Here is a 23,821-nt window from a genome sequence, read left to right as displayed (position 1 = left end):
ATCAAGTGAGATAAGGTATTTAAAGGTGCTCAGTAACCACTACGTGAAAGCCATCATGATGATTACCCTTTGCCACGTCCCAGATTCCCAAGCTGGAAGCCCATTTTTTCCTCAGTTATAAAGTAGAACGATGGTATGTACTTATGTATGGTCAGAATTTAATGTGGCCATAATCATGTAAAAGTTCTTTTGACTCTTTGTGGCTAATGAGGTTTTTCTGAATAAAGCTCATGTGAGGATAGTATTCTGAGTAACATAATAATTTCTAACAAGAAATATAGGATTGTAGTTCTTGAACATGAAGCCAGCCAGGCAATTCTGTTGTTTACTGTGAACTGAAATCTCTAATGGGGGACAATAGGGAGAGAATGATATGACAGGTCCTATAGGTCTTCAAGCAGTAGTTCTTAACCTGGGATCTATGAACTTGTGTTTTGATATTTTGATAACTATTTCAATTTAACTAGTGGGGTTCTTAACCTTATGCATGACTTCTTTGACAGTGTGGGGAAGCCTATGGCCCCCTTCTCCAAATTATGTTTTGATAAAAAACATAATAGGACTATAAAATACATCAATTATGTTTAAATACAGTTATCACATTATTAAAACTAATTCACAGGTAAGAACTTCAAGAGCCTAATGAAAATATGGCTTATGTTTCTTCATGGTAACAGTGCAATGGGAACCACAAAGACAGTGGGTCTAAGGACCAACTCCTGTCTCTTCAACACCAAAAATTCCCTTAAGGGATTCTCAAAACATTGCCTGAGCTCTGCTTACTCCAGAGATCCTTCTGATAACCAGAGAATCCAGGAGACCTTTTGGTGGGTACTTTTGGAGTATACTTTTGGAGTCTATCCATTTCTTGGTCTACTGAATTTGCAATAAATTAAGGAAGAAATGGGCCAGGCCACTGGACTCCTTCCCCTTGCCCACAGAAGTGCAATCGGCCACAACCTTGAAGGCAAGGATAGAGTGTGTAGCAAGCTCCTTACCTCTGTGACTTCAGAGCAGAGAACTCCTCAGAGGTGATGTGCTTCAAAAAACTGAAGCAGAAGAAGAAAATCTGAAGGAAACACAAAATCAGTCCATGGAGTGAGAACATTAGGCTCTGAAGAGAGCTGGGCCTCTTCTTATGCACAGGAGGCCTCCCCTTCCCTGCCCTCATCCCCACCCCTGCCTCTGAAACCAGCTAGACTCAAGTATGGAGGGAGAACATCAGTCCTCTAGGACTGACACAGAGTGATCTAAGCCTGTCTCTGGACAGATTTACTAAGAAGGTACACGGTCTACAGAATTCATAGAAAAAAAAGTCAGGAAAAGGGACCTAGGGACCAGAGAGCAGGAATGGAAAGAAGAGGTGGCAGCAGGAGGGAGAAAGGCAGCTTATTTTCCTCTCCCAATAGACCAAGAGGTTAGACCAGTCTTTCTCAAGCTCCACCTGTCAACTCCCCAGATTTCACATTTCCTGCCACCAAAAAGGGCCACATGATTTCTATGCTGTTGAGAAGGGGAGGAGGATTAGAAGCTTTTTTTTTTAATCTCAGGAAAGGAGGTTACCAGGGAAGAACAGCTGAGGAAGGAGATAATGTGGGGATTAATGAACACGGTGGGAGGAATGCTGACAAGGAGCAAGAGAACAGAGGGGTTTTTGTGGTGATGGTGGGAAGGAGGAAATAATCAGGTTGACCCATTGCTGGTTTGCAGCCCTCCCCCTCCCACCCCCCAACATGGTAGAAGGAGAATCGGGCCTAGGGTCACAGCATAGTTCCACCAGGTCCCTCCAAATCCCCAAACCGAGACTCTGTTGCAGAGATAAATAAAGGACATATGTAGGTCACAGCATCTAAGATGAATGAATGAATGCCTAGAGCCAGGGTCATATGAAAGTTGTCAGAGAGTTAGCCTAAACTGTCAACAAGCACAGCAGGCCTGGCTGTGAGGCTGGGAGGGTACAGAAATGGCCAACTCAAATGCCACCTCCTTGAAAGCTTTCCCTGCTCTCCTCCCCTCCCCCTGCCATAGCACTGTGTTTTATACCCAATCCCATCATTTGGTATTGGTTACCTATGCAATATCTACACAATAACTGACTTTTAAATCGTGCTTAAAGGTTTGCTAAGTGCTTTTTATAGATTCTTATTGAGCTTCACAGCAATCCTGAGAGGTAGGATTAACCTTAACCCTTTTACAGATGAGGAGACTTAGGTTTAGAGGGTCACGTAATCAAATGCATAGATCACACAGATCATAGACATCAGAGGTAATAAGTGAAGTCAGCTCTTCCTAGCTCCACCATGTCTCCTCTTCTATATCCCATTCCCCTACTAACCACAAGGGCAGGCACCTTACCTAAACTTTTTGTGGTTCTCCCCAACGCTGAAAAGTGGTCTACGACTAGAAGTTATTCAGTTAATATCTGTTCAACTAAACTGTTCATAGAAGTAGTTCCAGATTCTTCCCTCCCACCATTTGAATTAAAGAACCCTTCTTCCCCTCTGCTCAGCCTCTTCCTTTCTTCTCCTACCTTAACTTCCCAGGCTTCTCTTGCGGGGCCAACTGACACCAGAAGGGTTTGATGCCCACCAGAAGAGGCCCTTCCCTGAGATAGTGCTTAGGGTGGAAGGTATGGAAATTATTTGTACACACAGCTGAACTGTGTGTATGCCATTTCATACTAAGTTCTTCTGGGCAAAGTGAGAATGAGTATAACGTGGAGTGACCCTGTATTCCCAGGTGTAATGAAAATGGAAGGGGACCAGAATAAAACATTTAAAACAAAACAACTGAATCCTTTTAATGAAGTCCCAGACTTTGGCCAGTGGCAGAGGCCTGTGAATCAAAAGGCATAAGAGTCCTTTACCAGTCAAGAGATGTATGCAAGTATGGAAGAGTGGAAAAGGTAACATGAAAGGCAGAATGAGAGCAGAAAGCCTCAAAAGGGCTTAAGGAGAAGGGAATTAGAAAGACAACAGAAAAAAAAAAAGGAAAGGACAAAGAGCAAAGGAGGAAAAAATAGAATGGTTTGGAAAATATCACACCCACACACATATCTCAAGTACTAAAAAGGAACTAAGGTTGTCGTCAGGGGAGGGTGATGTGATATTGACTGGCTTGATATTGTTGCTACTGATTAACATTTCAGGAGGAAGAGGAAATAGAGTCCAAACTGGGAAGTAATCAGAGAACAGGCAAGGTCCCCAGCTCCAGAAGTAATTGTGGTAAGGCCATGCGACTTTGGTGAGATGTCCTAATCCTACCACTGTGGCTGCTGCTCAAGGAACACACCAAGAATCGTTATTTGATGTTACAAAATTAGGAAGCAGGAATAGTGGTAATAAGACAAGTGAACTGGGCACAAGAAGGGAAAGCTTCTAAGAGGACATATATGAGGCAAGGAATGATGGGAGACAGGAAGTAAGGAATCAACAGCTGGGTTTGAGGGAATGAGATCACACACACAGCCACAGAATAAGTTAAGAAGATCCCTATAAAAGTTAAAGGAATAGAAGAAAAAGGAAAACTCATCTGGGATGGAAGCCCCTCATAACAAATCCCCGTTCTGCTGGCATAGGCCAGGCCAGAAACCTCTCTACCAAAGAGAGCAGGGGGCAGGCAGGGAGAGAGAATCAGCGGATCCCATTCCTCCTTGGCAAGAAGCCACTCAAGGCTAACGCTGCCCCATTCAATGGATACACAAAAGAGTGACACTCACCTCCTCTCCTTTGCTGAGTCGATCTACCAACATGTGTCTAGAGAAAGAAAGGGAAATGAGGCCACTCACAAAGGGGCCCAAACTAATAAGCCAAGGGGAAACGTGAGGCATTCTAGGTGCTACCCTATGATGAGGGCTGGGTACGTCTCAGCCCCCTATTCCAAGGGGACAGAGGCTTCCTCCATTCCCAGGGTCAGACAATCATGACCTCTAAATACATAGTGACAACCGGAAGTAGGCCCCACATCCTCCCATATGCTCATTTGGGACCTACCCAAAGAGAAACCAGTCATAGGCCACAGTCAGATAGAGGATCTCAGCAGGCTTCAGGGTTGCATGGATCAGCCCATCCTGGGAACAGAGTGTAGATATTAGAAAATAGCCTTCCCATGAGGGTGTACGCAGCTATGACCTGGACAGCAGATGAAGGTCACCCACTTTCACTAGAACAGAAATCACAAGGTCCCAGTGAACCAACCCAGAGGTCTAGAGCATAAGTGAATAGAGATCAATGTCCCCGGAAACAGAGGAACACGATCTTTTGTAACGGCTTAAACAGGGAGTTCTCTATCCCACCAAATATCTACCTTTCCTGGGGGGAAAAAAAGGGACTGTGGGGGGAAAAAAATCAATCATCTGAACCCTCCCGAGGCACTGAACGCTAGGTAGTACTTTATTCTTTGTGGCTTCCTAGTCTATACTTACTGCCCACAAGGAAAGGCGCAGGAGAGAGATGAAGAGAGGTGTCCGATCCCAGCCTGAAATACAGTGCACCAACAGCCCGCTGTCATCTGATCAAGAGGCAAGGGGAATTAGGCCCAAAAGAGAACCAAAGAACAAGCAGTAACAAAAATGGAACCTTGACCAGTAGGTGGGAATGTCAGTAATCCCTAGAATCCCACCCCTTAAAAGAAGTTTTAAAGACTGCACTACAATAACTCAGGGAATGATACTCCCCCAGCAATACTAATATGACAAAGGCTAAATCCAAACCAATTCTAACCATCTATGGAACTAATTACATGAAACAATAGGCAGGAATCTTGGCCCCAGGAAAAGAGATGAGGAAATGCAACACCCTTCCTTTGTTGGGCAAACAGAGGACTACATTTATGGAATGTTCTATCTATTGGATGTAGCTGATGTGCGTTGCTTTAGTTTTGTTAAGGTTTTTTTGTTTTGTTACAAGGGACAACTCACTTGGGGGCTGGGGGTGGTGATGGTGGTATCTGAGGTTAATATCTGGAAAGGACTGATGTAAAAATAAAACCAATTTTAAAACTAGGCATCATATATCACCAAGAGTCTTGCTTTAAATTTCCGCCCCCTTCCAAACTGTCTTTCCTAGCCAAATGGTGAGAGGATGTTGGTGGGGATGGGAGGCGAACTTAACTCATTACAAGGAGAAAAGTAAAGACCTAAGGATGATTGATCAGTTACCTTAGCACATTGATAGATACTTTGTTATGAGTTTAAAGGAAACTCTGTGTACCAGAGTTTTCAAGGGCATTAAATAAGGCAGTGGAGAATGCCTACGGCCATTCGCTTGCTTACAGGACGCCTTGGGGAAGCATTCACCAGCGTCAGAGTACAAGCTGTGTGTGCGCCTTGCCCTGACAGCTGGGTGAGTGAGTTGTGTGTATGAGGACAAAGAAAGGGCACTGGACCACGCGGGCGGCACCCTGGCGGCTGGCCCTTACCCTCACTGTTGACTATACAAAGCAGCAGTTTCAGGTAGTTCTGAGTTTGTTGCACCAGGTCCCAGCTCTGAGGAGGAAGAAAGGAGACACGAGGCTTGTGGTTAGAAACGGCAGGGATTTGGGAAAGGAGATTCTCACATTTCAACCAAATGGACAAACGTATAAATGATCTTGTTCCTGATCAGATCTACTCATTGTGCTTATTACCATAAATTATAGCTACAATCCAAAATGTTCTTAGCTTAAAAACAATCCAAAACCAAGAAAAAGAAGAAATCACTGACCCTAATTCTCTCAAGGCCCTAAATCCTTTAATGGGGCTACTCAAATAGGAGGAACAGACTGCAGTATCCCCTTTTAACCAGAAAAAAGGTAATGGGCAGGGGGAAGAATGAGAGGTAAAGGCCTAGACAACCCCTAACTTCTATTAGCAGATGTGGAACCAAGGAGAATCACTGAGGTACCCCAACCTCTCAGACACCGACTGCTCAGAATCCTCAATTCCTCAAGGGGTTCTGATCCAGTTTTACTAGTCCTTTTCCAAACCAGAAGCAAGGTCCTGACAACTGCTCATCAGAGCTAGGCAGGTGCATGGGTAGGGAGGTGAATACCAGGAAGAGGAGAGCCTCCCAAGGGGAGCAGGAATGAATGCACCACCTGTAATCGGAATGGCTTTCCCAGGAATTTAAAGCAGGCTCATCTACCTGACTCTCCCCGGCCCCTGGAGAGGTCTGACCCACTTTCAGCAGCTCCAGAGACAGACACTGCAGCTCTGAGCTAATAAAGTCATTATCCACAGTAACACACAGGGGTCTCACAACTGCTCCAGCTGAACATGTCAGACACACCTCTGTGAACTGCGAGAACTGGGGTGGGGGGAAGAAGATATGGTTTCACCAATGCTGAAGGTCGGTCAAGAAAGATGGGAAACTGTGAGAAGCTGAGGCTCAGGGCTAAACAAAGACTGGAGTAAAATTTGAGGCTTCTGACATCACTGAGAACATCTGAAAGCACTGTACGATTACAGGGTAGGACAAAAAAACACCACTTCTAGGAGTAACAGAGCTCAGTAAGTTAAGTCCATAGGAGACATGGGCTAGGATTCAACACCAACCAACAAACTGCCACACTGGAAGAGAGAACCTTAGAGACAGAAGCTTATTCGTAGGTCATAGATGTAGTGGTAGAAGAGCTCAACTGAGATAACAGTTAGCACCTAAGTGCTATCCAAATGCTACTGTTATTACTGTTCCTAGAGTAAGGATGAGGTAATCTAAAATTGGACATTGAAATTTACCTATTTCTGACCAGGGTACGAGTCCTGATGTTGAATGAACTAAAAGGACAACCTAGCCAGAATATATATTCTGTTTTTTGGGTTTTTTTGGCTAGGCAATGGGGTTAAGTGACTTGCCCAGGGTCACAGAGCTAGTAAGCGTTATGTGTCTGAGGCCGGATTTGAACTCAGGTCGTCCTGAATCCAGGGCCGGTGCTCTATCCACCGCATCATCTAGCTGCCCCCAGAATATATATTCTTAAGAATCTTCACACAATGCCTGTGCAGGAAAAGAAACAGCCCCCACAGAATGAAACTCTATTGCTTCTCTGCATCTGGGCTGCACAAGGTCACTAGGAGGATGGAGAAGAAAGCAACTGGTTGATGTCACCATTCACTCTGATAGCCAGAAAAGGACAAACGGATATGCTTTTCCTTAAAATGATATCTCCCCTGAAAAGGTCCCCTTCTATTGACGTTCACTGCAGCAGTAAAGTGCTGACCACGCTAGGGAAGAACCTACTGACTCGAGTGGACAAATATCTAGAGGAAACAGCATTTACTTGTAGCTAGAATTAGTTCTTCTGCCCAGGGACCCTTGGAAGAGAAGTGAGCCCATATGGCATGCGTGAGTCAGTGCTGCAGATAAGACAGTTCTGTAGGAAGAAGGTATCTGTTTTGGGGTCATAAGAAAGCTAAAGATCATTCTGTTTAATCCTCATTTTACAGAGGAGGAAGCAGAGACCCAGAGATAGTATGTGACCTTCCTAAGGTTACACTGATAATAAATGTAGATAGAATATTATGGTTGACAAAAAAGCACTTTATGCATGTTCTCATTTAATCCTCATAAAAACCTTGTGAAGTAGGTACTATATAGTCATTTTACAAGTCAAGAAACTGAGCCTGAGTGACTTGATGAAGGTCATATGGCTATTCAGTTTCTGACTAGAGATTTAACCACACAGATCTCTACACCTGGCATGCTACCTTGCAAGAAAGTAGTTAGGATTCAGGTTCAACTGGTCCTTTCCTACACCCTGCCTTCTGGCATACCAATGGGAACAAAATAAGACAGACTAGAAAATTTAGGTTTATGTTAAAAAGACTGAAGATTGAAGGGCCAAGAAAGGCCTTAATACTGACCTTCCCAATGTCTCTCAAATACATATTAGGATTTGAGAGATAAGACAGCCTTCCCCAACCACTTACTAATGTCAAATCAACAAGCATTTAAGTGCCTACTATGTTCCAGACACTGTGCTAAGTGGGGATACAAAGAAAGGCAGAAATCTGTCCTTGCTCTCAAAAAACTCATGCCTAATGGGGGTATACAACATGCAAACAATGACACACAAACAAGAGATACACATGATAAACTGGAAATAATTTTGGAGGGAAGGCACTAGTGTATTAGACATTCATGTTATTTAATATCACTCTTTTAAACATGTGACTTATTCCAGAAACAGTTAATAGTCATGCACACCTTAGTACCTAACCACTACATCTGATTTATACATAGATCACTGAGGGAAAGGGTTCTGATTGGGAAGAATAATTTAAGATGGAGTCCAGAAAGGAGATTTGGAAAGGTATCCATGCACTACTGTGGAGCTTTGTCTACAGACAATTCTCAACTTTGGACCTCAACCCCTACTCCAACCAATCCCTGTTTTTACTTGGCAACCACTGTTGCCCTTCTAAGAGGGGAACAAAGCAGCTGGCCAGCAACGCTCATGTACACTTGCCTTCATCCTTTTCCATAACACAGGAGAAAATAAGCTTTATATGAAACACTTTTTGTATCACTAACTACTTCTTGCCTGCCTCATAAGAATATAGCAGATATAAGGCCGGAGGAAAAAAAGTAACACTGATGACTGCTGGTTGCAAGGGTAAGGCTAATAATGTTGCTCGGTGTTTTAATCTTGATCAAAGTCAGGCCAACATGGGCTGTATGCCATAACCATGCATATGGTAAGCTTTCTGGTGTCCTCAATAAGAGGTAATGGAGCAGGAATAATTTCAAAGCCCACATAATCTAATTATTTCAGGCAGTTTTTCATTATTCCTGGCCACAAAGTACATTAATCCTCTACCCCTTGCTTTTTGGTTTTTTTTTTTGGAGGGAGGGGGGAAGGAGGGGTTTTAAATCCAAGCCAGCAATCATTTATTAAGCTCTTACTATGTATAAGGGATAGAGATATCAAGACAAAAATAAGACCTAGTCCTGGCCCTCCAGCTTACGTTTACTGAGTGGGTACGATAAAGATACAAGCATATACATAACTTGAGCAAGTTAGGAAAAGCTACAGCATTTTAGATGAATGTTGAAGAGTTCGGGATTAGTAAGTAAAATGTGAAAGGAAGAAGTCTATTCAAGGTATGAGTCAGGAAATGGCATGTGGAATCGAGGCAGCAAGTCTACCAGACGGTTGGCCCATAGCACGTGTGAAGCAGAAGAACATGAAATAAGCCTGGAACATGGGAGCAGCTAGTGGAGAGAGCAGTGGCCCTGGAATCAGGCGGACCTGAGTTTAAATCCGGCCTCAGACACTTGACACTTACTAGCTGTTAGCTGTGTGGCCCTGGGCAAGTCACTTAACCCCACTGCCTAGCCAAAAAGAGAAATAAGCCTGGAACATGACTGTGAAGGGCTTTAGACCAGCAGAGGAGTTTGTGTTTTATCCTAGAGGTATCATGCCACCAGGGATGGTCCTTGAGCAGAGGATCAGGAAGGCCAGCTCTATTCATTCATCCAACACTTAGCTTGTAAATGCCAGACGCACAAAGACGAACAAGCCTTGGTCCTTCCCCGTAGTGAGCCAGACAATCTAGTAGGGAAGACATGCGAACAACCAGAACACAAAAGTGGAACAAGTGTCAGAGTCCAGTGAGAAGTATAAATGGTGGAAATGGAGGTGCGGGGGTGGAAAATCCACTCAAGAAACTTTTATAAGTACTGAAGGCAAATGAGGAACAGAATCCTAAGCAGGTTAGGTACAAACCCATTTTGCACCATCTGTCTCTCCCTCCTCCTCCCCTGTGAGGGACCAATTTGGTTCAGATTACCAGAAGTGTTCACGAGTTACTCTCATCCGTTTCCTGTATCCCCCCAATCCTTCCCTTACCTGGTACTCACTCCAGTCAATGTTCAAAGAGCGAGTCAGAGTGACAGGGATACTTAATGGTGCATCAACATAATCCTGAGAATAGAGAGACACTTGTAAGAAGCACAGGAATGTACATGAAAGGATGGAGTGGTCATTTACAGGAACCATCTTCAGCTGGTACGAGAACTGCCCCATATCTTCTCTTATCCCAGTATTACATAGGATGGATACTTGAGATCCAGTGATAGCTTAAAAAGTAGAGTTGGTTAATTATTAATGATGGACCATTTTCACGCTAGCATGCAATTTGCTACAGGCAAAATCAGCTCCCACTAAACCCCCAACCTACAGTATAAGCTCCTGAACTCCTTTCTCAGTGAATGTGAAACCCTACCCCTAAACATAATGTTGGCTGTTGAGGGTAATTCCTTCTTTTTCTGTTATTGAAATGCTCACATCCGCTTGAGAATGGGCATGGATGTTGGAGCCAAGTATCCTCCAATAATAACATAGGAGGTAGGGATCAAGGATGAGAAGGCAGAAAAGGGAAAAGACTGAATGAGTTATGGAAAGAAATAGACAAGAAGTAGAGGGAATGGGGTGGGGGGGAGAAGAGAGAGGGCAGATTTTTCCTCCTAAATGAATTCCCTTGGCTGTTCTTGGCCTCCACTAAACCCTCCTCCACACAAATCCCAAATTAGTTACAAATTATTTCCTGTACCTGTTTCCAGTTAAAAACAAGCCCTTCAGCTGTGTAATCCCGATCCTTATACTCCTTGAAAAACTCACAGCCTGAAAGAGGAACAGAGAATAAGAAAGATGCCCTTTGGAGAGCTGCATTCTTCTAGGATTTATGTGGACTAAAAGGCAAGATTCTAACTTCAAGAACATGGACTATTCTTCCCTTCTCCCTTTTTCCTTTAGTTTAGTCTAAGCCTCTTTTGCCAACAGGCAAATACCAGGAAAGTAAGGTATTACTCTTTGGAAGGATTCCCCCCCTGAACACTTTACAAAGTGTCCAGGTAGTAGCAGCACATCTAAGGTGGCCTTCAGAGTAGTTCTCTGGATCAGAACAGCGTGTAGAGAAGGAAGAGACAAGCTACTGATGTTTTGCTCCAAGGGATCCTGGAGAGGTTGGATGCTTGGACACCCAAGGACTACACACTACATGACTGTAGGGAAATAAGAAACCACTGCTTCCCAGGTCTTTACTTGGTAGTTGATATAAAGAGGAGTGTATGACATATGTTGTGCTGAATCTAGGGGAAACCTCACTAACACCCAGTGCAGAGAGAACACTTTCGAACTAGATAGTTATACTCTACTTTTAGTTCCTCAAATAATCTTAGTAATAGACTACATGAAAAAGCATTTTAGAGTCAGAAAATACATACATTAACTCATTTGGCCCTCAAATACCCTGTGAGAGTAGGCAGTAAAAAATATCACTTCCATTTTACAGATGAAGAACCTAAAGCTCACATAAGAGACTCACCCAGTGTCATACAGCTGAAACTTTAACCCAGTTCTCTGAGCCCAAATCCAGCACCTTATTCTTTGCACCACATCACATTGCTTTTCTGAGGATACCATTACATATCCATGCCAGATAAAGACCTCAGAAGGCAATGATGCTGCTGTGCCCTGAACAAAGCCTCTCTAGTAACCTGAGAAGCCAAGTTCATATTCAGGACTACTCTGGGGAGGATCCCTTCTGAAAACGGAGCCTGAAGAAGATGGGCCTGGGAAACACCTTCATCAGGACACTGATATAATTCACTTACTGTTCAGTTTTGGTTATACACCAACCTCCCCATTTAATCCCTTGTGCCTTGCTTCTGATTGCTTCTGGTTGAGATTTCAGAAAGCAATCTTCAGCTACACTTCAGGCTATTCTTGGGGAACCTCACTGGGAAATCAGTCTGAGGCATTAAGCCCAAATTCATAGGAGACATCAATTATGCCTTGAGAGCTCTTATGAAATGCACCATTTTCCCAAATTCTAGAAGCTCAAATCACGAACAAAGAGGAGGACCCAGGCTCAACTCAGATCAGAGTCACACTTCTAAAATAGCTCTAGTAGAGATCAATAGAAATGAGACAGATTTAGGACACAGGGCAATGCACATTTATTACCAAGCAGTCTTTCAAAGCCACCAAGAGACAAAAGGGCAAGTTATCCAGAGGAAATGCGTGAAATCACAACACAATGTGGGGGGGGATGATGGACAAAAGCCCAGATATGCTTCTCAGCTGATTGAATGTAGTGTCTCTTCCTCACCTCTCCCTCACCCTCTCCCCACCTCCCCATATCTGGAGGAAATGAACTAGACCATGGAAAACAGTTTACAATCACAAACCTCTTTGACTAAGGTCAGCTACCTCCCTTCTAAAGTTATGAACACAATTTCAATCATGCAGTTAAGGCCCTAGTAATGCTCTGGAGCTACTTGCTTGGCTCATCACTCTGTTTGGGAAAGGGCACACCTGTTACAAGTGATCAGTAGTCAAACTATCTCTACCTTATTCTTCTGGCATCAGAAAGTTTTATGAAAGATAAAGAACCACACTTTCAAAAAAGCAAACTTCTCTTGAAAATTGCCTGAGATGAGATTTCCATTTAAGTATACATAGATTATGTACCCTGCTGTTAATATAGAAAGAAAATTGGGAAAATGTGAGGGTTAGTCACCATCAATCTTCAGACTTTGAAGGACCTTTGGTTTGAGGTGGTATTTGGTGAATACTGGCATCTGGAAGTGGTTTGGTTATTATTCCTTCTCTACCATTTGGCCTAGGGACCTTTCTAACTAATTCCCTCAGCAACAGCTTCACCTTGGTAATAATAACTTAAGCTTGTCCTGATTGCTTAAACACTTCCTCTTCCCTAGAAGTAACGCCTCTTGCTTGCTAGATTTGTAACTGGAGAAGACTTGGGGACAAACCCCAAGTGTGCCACTTACATGTATAACCCTGGACACATTACTTAACTTTCCTGAGCCTTCAGTTTCCTCTCTCATAAAATGAGGGGTATTGAAATCCTATGCGACAGGGCTTAGTTTATCTCAACTACAAACAACACAGGCCAAGAGGATGGAAAATGTGTGTGCAGGAATTTGGAGTTAAGATTTCATGGAACAATGAGCTGAGGATTCCAGCACACACTGACCCTAATATTGACACACTACTCCCTCCATCTCCCCAACAAACATTCTGTTAGAAAACGATGTTGAGACACGGAGCATTTGTTACATTACTAGTCCCTCAATCCTAGAGTTATACTATGGGTACCCCACAGCATCATCTGTCCATGGCTAACATTGTTTTACTATGTGGAGCGTAAATTACTGAGGATGGATTTACATATTCTCTCAAGGACTGAACAGCCCCAAAGTGCTCACAATACTGACAATATCTGTGATAATATCTTACTTCCCTTACCATGCTATCTGGATTTCACTTTCGTGCTGTCCTGTGACTTTTACAGTGCCCAAGCTGCTCTTATGTATGCCAATCTCCTTGGACAGTCCAGATTAAAGGGGCTGACTACCAAAAACATTCGCTTAAAAGATGGTTATGCCCAGTAGAAGATCACTTGTGAATGAATTCTGTTCCCTTTCCGGTTCCTTCTTTCCATCATTCTCAGCTTAAGAAGACATACATAACCAAAAAGCTTAAATATCAACTAGCTATTGCCACAGCCCGCTTCTTCTCATCCCAGAACACTGACACACTTAAGCGTCCATGAGGATAAGTCACCTCTGACCAGAAATGGCCTGATACAGACTATCACGCCCACCCAGAAGGCCAGCTACCACCCAGAAAGGGGAGCTTTCCAATTTCATTCACACCCAATGGAAAACTCCTCGTCATTAGCCTACCAGAGCCCATCATTCATGCGGTCTCAAAGGAACTCTACCTGGATAGGGGATGGAGAGAAGTGTGAAGTCGGCATATCGCTGGGCCTTGTCCACCTTCTCAGAAGAAGTTACACTAAGATGGGAAGACAACAGGAATAAGATTCAATTTCTGCTTTGCTCCCTCCAATTTATGCTCGCACAACCAAAAGGACCACAGTAACTTCTTTTTAATACCACAGCAACAGGTGACAGAATACAAGGGGAGGTGGGACCATCACACCACTTGAATCTCATGGCTTTAATATTTAATATTTCTATTTCATAGAACAGTTTGCACAGTTGGAGTTGCATGTGTGAAACCTGACCTCCTTCTCCCCACCACTCTGTTACACTATAGATGACCAAAATCAAGGTAAAGACAACCAGAGAATAGGAAAAGGGGAAAGATAACAACCAGTAATATTTTTAATAGAAACTACATAGGCAGAAAGGATGAACAGAAGGCCATACCACAGTTAACACGTTACTTGTTGCTAACTACCATACTGACCTCTGACATGTATCACTTCTGAATAAAACCACTCTTTCTCTTTAAATCTCATAAAGATAAGATTTCATCTGAGATGATTTAGGATTTAAAATTGAGGGGATAGGAGATGGTCTCAAGTAGTCCTTTTCAGCCCCATGAAGTCACTACTCACACACCATACTCACTTTAGGCCAAACTTAACCTTCTTGTTCTCCACCATCAGGTCGCAGATGTATCTAACCGATAAATACCGAAGCAATCTGATGTCATGTCCTCTAACCTTATCAAAAAGTTGATTGTCAGCACTTCTGAAACAAAGGAAACCAAGGTGACATGTTTCACAAGGAAAGAGGGACAGTTTCTACTCACCCAAAGACTGAAAGCAAAGTAACCAATTGGTTCTAGGGAGTGCTGAGATGGAAGGGAGGCTTTTGAAAAGGATGCATTTCAAAGAACAGCAATTGTGCAGCATGGAAATAGGAAAGTAAGCTATTTCTGACAAGTCAAGAGAGTCTCAGCAAGCTGACATGAGCGAAACTGGGGGATGACACTTTCATTTCTATTAGAAGATTATCTTCCACTTTTGTTTATAGCCTGTAAGTCAGTTTTCAATCTACATGACTTAGAGACCAAATGAAATGCATATCAGGAGCCTGCTTGTGAAATAGCAGATCCCTTCATGTTGCCTAATACTTCTGTAGAACAAGACAAAGATCCCATTTGTCTGATCCTCAGGCTGTCTAAAGCCTCCAAGCAATTTGTGCTCCTAATGCTTATTGTTATCATCCCTTTAATTCACCACGAAGCTGGGCCAGTCGGGAAAGATGAAGCAGCCACGACTAAATGTTCTTTTCACAATGTCCACTGTTCCTTCTCTTTCCTCTTATCCAAATGCTGCTCACTTATAGAGTGTGGTAGACATCAGGGCCAGGCTTGGACCTGATGATCCCAAATGTCTGCCACTCCCAAGTACAACTGAGGCTCTGTAACCTTGTGGGGAGGCCATTAAGTGCATGGAAATACAACTCCACTGGGAATTTGATAGGAACTAGGAAAGAGCACCTATTAGAAAGGCTCTGAGAAAGACAATATGGAATAGTGGAAACACTGAACCATAAGACAGAAGAGACATTCCAGTCTCAGCACCACCATTTCTGAGGCCTAAATAATTTACTTCTCCTCCACTTGCCCATTTCATAAAATGAGAGGGCAGGACTAGGTTATGTCTTTATTCTCTTTCAGCTCCAACAGTCCATGACTCTACTACCTACTTACAGAACCAGCACTGGAAGGTAGAAGGGATCTTAGGTCAGCCGAGTTCCATTTCCTTATTTTGCAGATGAAGAAAATGAGGCCTAGAGGAGTTACCTGGCCAAGGTCACAGAACCAAAGAGCTCAAACAAGACAATGTGGAAGTGCTCCGGAAGGTGGATGGTGCTGTTAGTTAGACTTCTCAGAGTCCAGGAAAGAAGGTTTGCCCATCCCCAGGGCAGAAGTGTAGGAGAAGTCTACAGCCTTTGTATGGCGTGTTCCCTCCTACAGCAGCAGGCATCATCCAGACTCCAGAGGATCATTCAAGTGCTCAGCATGTTCACAATGCCTTCTTTTACCAGAATAACACCCCCAGAATACCCCTAACTTCCCTCTAAGAAGTTTTTATGCCTTGTGATAGCCTTTTAAGTAACTATTAAAATTCTGCCTAGAGAAAAGGTTTTTCTTAACATTTAGAAGATCACCTAGTCAATTTCTTCTCCCCTCTCTCCCCTTCCCTCATACCTCTAAGTAGGGCAAAGAAATAAAAGGAAATAAAAGTCAGCTTTCTATACTATTCTATCAGGTAGGATTTTTCCCAATAAGGACTATAAAAGCCAAAGTTTGAGGGCAAGAGAATTTGTGGGTGACAAGCAGCGAAACTAACTTTAAGAATTGTCATTTATTCTAGATGAGCAGTCAGAGGTAGGAAATAAAGAAAAGTTTCACCTGAATTTTGTGTTCTTACTTAGAAATGAGTCTTTTCCTAATTCTGAACTCCAAAACATTTTATGCACTCACCACACTGTAACTCAAATACTAATCTCATACCCATCTTCCCTACTAAATAACAAGGTCTTCAAGGGTAGGAACCATGTGTCAGCCCAGTGTAGACCCTGAGCCCACTTCCCATAGTGCCTAGCTCAATGCCCTGCATACGGGCACTTGGCCTTGAAAAACAATACAGAGAGTGAATTAATCCCTCCCTCAACCTTTCCCAACTCCAATTCAATACTTACCGAAGTGTACAGTCATCCTCTGTAATGTCCTCTGAATCTGCCCAGGCATCATCTGAGCCTCCTGTCAGAGAAATCATTCTGTCAGAGTCAGGGTACCATTGACAAAGATATGGATGTTCTGTCACTGTTCTTCCCCACAGCAGTGGTACAGTCTACATAGAAATTGAGGCTCCACACCAAGATAAATATTATTTACCCAGCTCTTTACAGGGCAATATCCCTGTCAGTTTAAGACAATTCCTATGATATTTCCTACATGCCTGTAGTCTATCGACTCCATTCCTGATGTGGATGCCTGGTTTTTCCCCTCCCTCTTTTATCGCATTCCTCTCCCGCTGGAGGAGGACAGACAGGCTAAGAGGGGAATTTTTAGAATCCATATTCTTCTCATTCAGAGAGATTTCTGTTGAGCACTCACCTGAGAAGATATAGTTGTACCCGGTGCGCCCATACAGCTCCCCCCATCCAGCCAGGGTTGCTGATCTGCAAATATGCTAGAAGAGAAATAGCATTTTCAGGGTTAAAGGTTCATCCTAAAAGCACAAGGGTAAAGTAATTAGGAAGGGTGTGTAGACTGACACTTCCCAAATCCAAAGTCAATCAAGAAAGACTCTTCAAAAACTGACCAACAAAGCTATATAATCCAGGTTAGAGAACACCTACAAATACTACCTAAGAATCCAAACATATTTCTTTTTCTTTAAAATATAAAGTTTAAGTCCCACAAACAAGTACAGGGACATATGTAAGAGCACAAGAAAAAGCCCATAAAACAAATGACTGGAATTGTGTTAATAAACTTTGTGACAACCTACAGTGTCTTGGTTTCTGCAGATTTTTTTCTTATGTGTATGGATTTGTTGCTGTAATTGTTGACTTTAATGACCTGATTTTATTCAACATGTACATTCTTGTTTATCTAGTCAACACATACTTTTCCCCTCAAAAGTGATCATCCAGCCCTACTCTAATGAAAGGCAACTCACTACCTCCAGCTGGAGCTCATTTCATTTTGGGGCAGCTCTAATTTTTAGAAGTTTTACCTAGAAGGTGGAATAAGCAGTAAATTGCTGTAATTCTCCCATATTCACTTTCAAACAACCATAACAAATCCAAAACAATCCATAACAAACCCAAAACAAATCCTGGAATGTAGAACCAGCAAAAAGACAGAGTTAAACAATCTTTGAGCCCAAGAAACTTGGAAGATCGACAGAAAAGGTCTGTCTCATTTAGATAAAAGAGGAACACAGGCCAAGACAGGAAGCCAGCAGAAAGCCCCACCTCAGCAAACCAGTGGTAGATCCTGAGCTCTAGTGCAGTGGAGCAGAAAAATGACAACACCAGGACCCCCTATGTGCCTCAGCATAGCTAGGGGACTGGGCAGACTCCAGCTCCCAGAACCACCATGTGCTTGAGCTGTATCTCGGGAGAAACTAAGAAATACCCCACCAGCCTCAGCACACCCCGGACACCAGCACTAGGACCCTGGCTCAGCACTAGGTAAAAGCTGTCAGACCCTTATGGCTTTCAACAGACACCTCCCACCTCACTCCCTCAGCACAGCACCATACATGAGGGTCCCCCATGGGACTCAGGGCAACATCAGTGCAACACCAGGTAAACAGCCAGGGCCTATAAGACCCTGGCACAAGAAGCCAGAGACAGTGCCCTCTCCATCCTGGCTGCAGAGACCAAATTTAAAAGAAAGAAAAAAATGACGAGCAAAAAACAACAACAAAAAAAGAATCTGACCACAGAAAGTTTTTATGGTGACGGGGAAGACCAAGACACAAACTCAGAAGAGGACGGCAATGTCAGAACACCTACAGGCAAAACCCCAAAGGAAAATGGGAAGTGGCCTCAAGCCTAGAGAGAACTCATGGAAGAGCTCAAAAAGGAGCTTAAAAAAAATATAAGCGAAGTGGAGGAAAAAAAATGAGTGATGCAAGACAATTATGAAAAGAGAGTCAACAGCTTGGAAAAAGAAAATAACTGCTTAAAAAGTAGAATTGGCCAAATGGAAAATGATACAAAAATCCAACAAAAAAACCAACTCCTTAAAAAGTACAACTGGTGGGAGGTGGAGCCAAGATGGCAGAAAAAAGGCAATGACTCACCTGAGCTCACCCTCAAACCCCTCTGAAAACCTTTAAATAATGCCATGAAACAATTCCTGAAATGTTAGAAACCCACAAAAGGACAGGTTGAAATAATTTTCCAGACAAAGAAAACTTAGAATGTCAGCACGAAAGCTCTGTCGAGCCAGGGTGAGGTGGAGCACAAGCCAGCACAGGCCAGTGCAGACTGGACCCTAGTAACCAGAAGCAGGCCTTAGGAGCCATTCAATCAGCCGAGGCAGTAGCTGCTTCCGGAGCTCTCAGCCCATAGATAGTAAAGGTGTTGAACAACTGATCAGAAGGAGGTCTCTTTGCTGGTACTGGGCACAGGACTCTGTTGCTTTGCCCATACTCAGTTAAGGTTCGCAGTTCTGGGTGGCAAGCCCAGAGCACAGAGGGGCACTAGGACAGCAGAGCTTGTAGGCTGCAGTGGAGTAGGGACCTTCGTCACAGTTTCAGGGCAGAAAAGTGCTTGTGATCACTTACAAAGACCAGAGGACCGGCCAAAAGACTAGCAAACACACCTCTCCTTAGATCATACCACCTTGAAAGAAATAAAAGTAGATCTGAAAATAGCTACACAAAACTCCTAAAGCTTGGGACAGTGTGCCCTCTACCCTGGAAGCAGAGCCCCATTAGTTAAAAGTAAAGAAACAGATTAAAAAATCAGCAAACAACAAAAAAATTCTGACCACAGAAAGTTACCATGGTGACAAGGAAGATGAAACTACCCACTCAGAAGAAGAGAACAAAGTCAAATCTCTAACATTCAAAGCCTCCAAGAAAAATATGAATTGGTCTCAGAGCCATGGAAGAGCTCAAAAAGGATTTTGAAAATCAAGAGAGAAGAAAAACTGGGAAGAGAAATGAGAGTGATGCAAGAAAATCATGAAAAAAGAGTCACAGCTTCGTAAAAGAGGCAAAAAAAATACTGAAGAAAATAACACCTTAAAAAAACAGAATAGGCTGATATAATAAAAGAGGTACAAAAAGCCAAGGAGGAGAACAATGCCTTGAAAAGTAGAATTGGACAAACTGAAAAGGAGGCACAAAAATTCACTGAAGAAAAACTCCTTAAAAAGTAGAATTTGGCCAAGTGGAAAAGGAGGCACCAAAGTTCACTGAAGAAAATAATTCCTTAAAAATTAGAATTGAGCAAATGGAAGCTAATGGCTTTATGAGAAATCAAGAAACAATAAAACAAAACCAAAAGAATGAGAAAATAGAAGACAATGTGAATTATTTCACTGGAGAAACAACTGACCTGGAAAATAGATCCATGAGAGACAAATTTAAAAACAACTGGACTAACCTTAAAAGTGCACATAAATACTAGATATTATTAGTTTATTTTAATCACTAGGACACCTGACCTTAGGCAATGTTTATAGAGCATTACAGGGGTGTGCTGGTAAATATTTAACAACTGGACTCTCTAGGAAAAAGCATATGCACTCACTTTTAAGTTTAATTCATGTTATTAATGCTTTCTTAAGTCTAGGCAATCAACAAAACAAATAAATCTAAACCAGACCTGTAGCAACTGCAATTTCCAAAATGTAAATGCTGACACTGAAATTTTACCTAGGTGCTCTCCAAAGCCAGTTCCAGTTGGCTCCAGCATACCTCTGCTTCTATTTAGAGAAATCTTGGGGATATACTTAAATGTTCATTCCCTCTTATGATATACTCCAGCTAACATCAAAGGGTGCTCTAGCACAACTGCTAAATTCTCCCTGACTCAAAGAACTAGCTATCCACCTCTCTCTCTCTTTTTTTTTTTCTAACAGCAATTGGGGTTAAATGACTTGCCCAGGATCACACAGCTAGTAAGTTTCAAGTGTCTGGTATGAGGCCAGATTTGAACTGAGGTCCTTCTGACTTCAGGGCTGGTGCTCTATCCACTGTGCCACCTAGCTGCCCTACCCACCTCCTCTTAGTTCAGCCTTTTTGTCAGTAGCATTACTTTCTTCTTGTTTTCCTAGAGAGTAATGTGCGGATTATTCAACCAGATCAATGCATTAGCCCTCATCTTGTATGAACCAGTCTGACTAGTAAAGCCCCAGTCCCTCAGGATGCATGCTAAGACTAAGAGATCCAGAGATTACCATGCCCCACTTCCCCTTGTTTCTTGGTGAATGGTAGTTAGATTTCATTTCCCTGCTCTCTGCCCCTCATTCCTCACTCCTTATTAGGTACTTTAGAAAACTACATCATTTCATTAGTCCTAACTTTCCTCCTGACTATGGATGACAGCACAGTCTCCTATTGGTGCCAGATGGTTTTTTGTCTAAAATGCCGTATGTCTGAATCCTGAGGGGTTCTTGTTCTTGAACGGAATGTGAAAACTGCTGCATGAAGTCCCCCTACCATGTACTATTCTCTCTCTCTCTTTCTCTCTCTCTCTCTTTTTTTGGTTAGGCAATGGGGTTAAGTGACTTGCCCAGGGTCACACAGCTAGTAAGTGTTACGTGTCTGAGGTCACATTTAAACTCAAGTCCTCCTGACTCCAGGGCCAGTGCTCTATCCACTGCGCCATCTAGCTGCCCCTACCATGTACTATTCTCAGCCAAAGGTAATTGTGACCACAAACCAAGACTGTTCCTTATTAGCATGTTTTCTCTCCTTCCCCTTGTGAGCTGTAATACAATTTGTTATCTGCTTCTCCTAAAAAAATAAAATTGGACTACGTGAAAGGCATGATCAAAAAAAGAATCTAGACATCATCTTTCAAGAAATTATCAAGGAAAACTGCCCTGATATTCTAGGACCACAGGGCAAAATAGAAATTGAAAGAATCCACTGATCATCTCCTGAAAGACATCCCAAAATGAAAACTCCCAGGAATATTATAGTCAAATTCCAGAGCTCCCAGGTCAAGGACAGAATACTGCAAGCAGCCAGAAAGAAACAATTCGAACATTGTGGAACCATAGTCAAGATAACACAAGATTTAGCAGCTTCTATATTAAAGGATCAGAAAGCTTGGAATATGATATTTTGGAGGGCAAAGGAGTTAGGATTACAACAAAGAATCATCCTCCCAGCAAAGTATAATCTTTCAGGGGGAAAAATGGACATTCAATAAAAGAGGATTTTTAAGCATTCTTGGTGAAAAGACCAGGACTGAATAGAAAATATGACTTTCAAATACAAGACTCAAGAGAAGCATAAAAAGGTTAAACAGGAAAGGGAAATCATAAGGTCAAACTGTTTACATTCCTACATGGGAAGATGATACTTGTAACTTATTAAAAAACTTGTCATTATTACAGAAGCTAGAAGGACTATGTAAAAGGGGGCACAGGTATTAACTGAATATGAAGGTCTGATGTATAAAAAAATAAAATTAAGGGGTAAGAGAGGAATGCAGTGGGAGAAAGGGAAAGGCAGGGATAGAATGGTGTAAATTCTCTCACATAAAAGAGGCAAGAAAAAGCTTTTACAGTGGAAGAAAAGATGGGGGAGGTGAGGGAAAGGTGAGTGAACCTTACTCTCATTAGATTTGGCTCAAAAGGGGAATAACATATACACTCAACTGGGTACAGAAATCGATCTTACCCTATAGGAAAGTAGGAGGGGAAGGGGTAGGAGAAGTGGGGTGGTGGTGATAGATGGGACAGATTGGGGGAGGTGATAGTCAGAAGCAAAACACTTTTGAGGAGGGACAGGTTGAAAGGAGAGAGAAAGAATTAGAATGAAGAGGGGAGAGATGGATGGAGAGAAATACACTTAGCAATCTTAACTATGAAAAAAAAATTTGGAGCAAGTTTCTCTAATAAAGGTCTCATTTCTCAAATATATAGAGAACTGAGTCAAATTTATAAAAAACAGGAGCTATTATAGATATACTCCAATTCTATTCTGTAGAGCAATTGGAACTATGCCCAAAGGGCTACAAAATCACGCATACCCTTTGACCTAGCAGTGCCACCACTAGGTCTATAAACCAAAAGAGATAAAAAACAAAAGGGAAAAAGGACCAATATGCATGGAAATATTTCTAGCAGCTTTTTTGTGGGGGTAGGGAATTGGAAATTGGGAAGATGCCCATCAGTTGGGGAATGGCTGAAGAAGTTGTGCTATATGATAGTGATGGAATACTACTGTGCTATAAGAAATGATGATCAGGATGCTCTTGGAAAAACCTAAAAAGACTTGCATGGGCTGATGAAAAGTGAAATGTATGGGGTTACAAAGTAACAATATTGTAAGATGATCAGCTGTGAATGACAACTATTCCCAGGAATACAATGATCCAAGACAACTCTGAAGGACTTATGATGAAAAATGCTATCCTTTCCCAGACAAAGAACTGTGTCTGAAGACAGACTGAAGTGTACTTTTTTTTTTACCTTCTTTATTTTTCTTGAGTTTTTTTGGTCTGTTTTCTTTCACAACATGACTAAAACGGAAATATGTTTTGCATGATTACATATGTATAACCTATATAATATTGCTTATCTTCCCAATGGTGGGGGTGGGGAGGGAAGAAGGGAGAGAGTCTGGAACTCAAAGTTTTAAAAATGAATGTTAACATTGTTTTTACATGTAACTGGGGGGAAAATAAAATACTAATTTTTTTTAAAAAGTACAATTGGCCAAGTAGAAAAGAAAGTACAAAATCTAATTGAGGAAAACAACTCAATGAAAGTTAGAATTGGGCAAGTGGAAGCTAATGACTCTATGAGACTCAAGAATCAGTCAAACAAATTCAAAAGAATGAAAAAATTCAAGAAAATGTAAAATACCTCATGGGAAAAACAAACGACCTGGAAATTAGATCCAGGAGAGACAATATCAGAATCATGAGACTACCTGAAAGCTATAATCAAAAAGAGGATCTGGACAGCATCTTTCAGGAAATTAACAAGGAAAACTGCCCTGATATCCTGAAACCAGAGGGCAAAACATGCATTGAAAGAATCCACCAATCACATCAGAAAAAAGATCCCAAATAAAAGCTCCAAGGAACATGATAGCCAAATTTCAGAACTATCAGGTCAAGTGAAAAATACTGCAAGTGGCCAGAAAGAAATAATTTAAATAGCAGGGAGCCACAATCAGGATTACACAGGGCTTAGCAGCTATAACATTAAAAGACTGGAGATCATGGAACATAATATTCCAGAAGGGAAAGGCCCTAGGATTACAACCAAGAATTACCTACCCAACAAAATTAAGCATAATACTTCAACGGAAAAGGTGGTCATTCAATGAAATAGAAGGATT

General features: G+C 42.2%; 1 protein-coding gene across 1 annotated transcript in view; it reads right to left on the bottom strand.

The window, feature by feature from the left end:
- Positions 1–23,821, bottom strand: part of MTMR14 (myotubularin related protein 14) — a 51,017-nt gene that overhangs the window by 15,280 nt on the left and 11,916 nt on the right. Inside the window, 11 exon segments of the mRNA XM_020980972.2 lie at positions 999–1,069; positions 3,719–3,755; positions 3,993–4,069; positions 4,424–4,509; positions 5,419–5,485; positions 9,829–9,903; positions 10,532–10,602; positions 13,730–13,803; positions 14,385–14,507; positions 16,470–16,530; positions 16,888–16,963. Of these exon segments, the coding sequence (XP_020836631.1) occupies positions 999–1,069; positions 3,719–3,755; positions 3,993–4,069; positions 4,424–4,509; positions 5,419–5,485; positions 9,829–9,903; positions 10,532–10,602; positions 13,730–13,803; positions 14,385–14,507; positions 16,470–16,530; positions 16,888–16,963 (818 nt within the window).

The sequence above is a fragment of the Phascolarctos cinereus genome, unplaced genomic scaffold, assembly GCF_003287225.1.
Source record: "Phascolarctos cinereus isolate Bilbo 61053 unplaced genomic scaffold, phaCin_HiC Scaffold_4;HRSCAF=312, whole genome shotgun sequence".
Taxonomy (NCBI): domain Eukaryota; kingdom Metazoa; phylum Chordata; class Mammalia; order Diprotodontia; family Phascolarctidae; genus Phascolarctos; species Phascolarctos cinereus.
The sequence above is the reverse complement of the archived record's forward strand: the minus strand, read 5'-3'. Positions and strand labels throughout refer to the sequence as shown.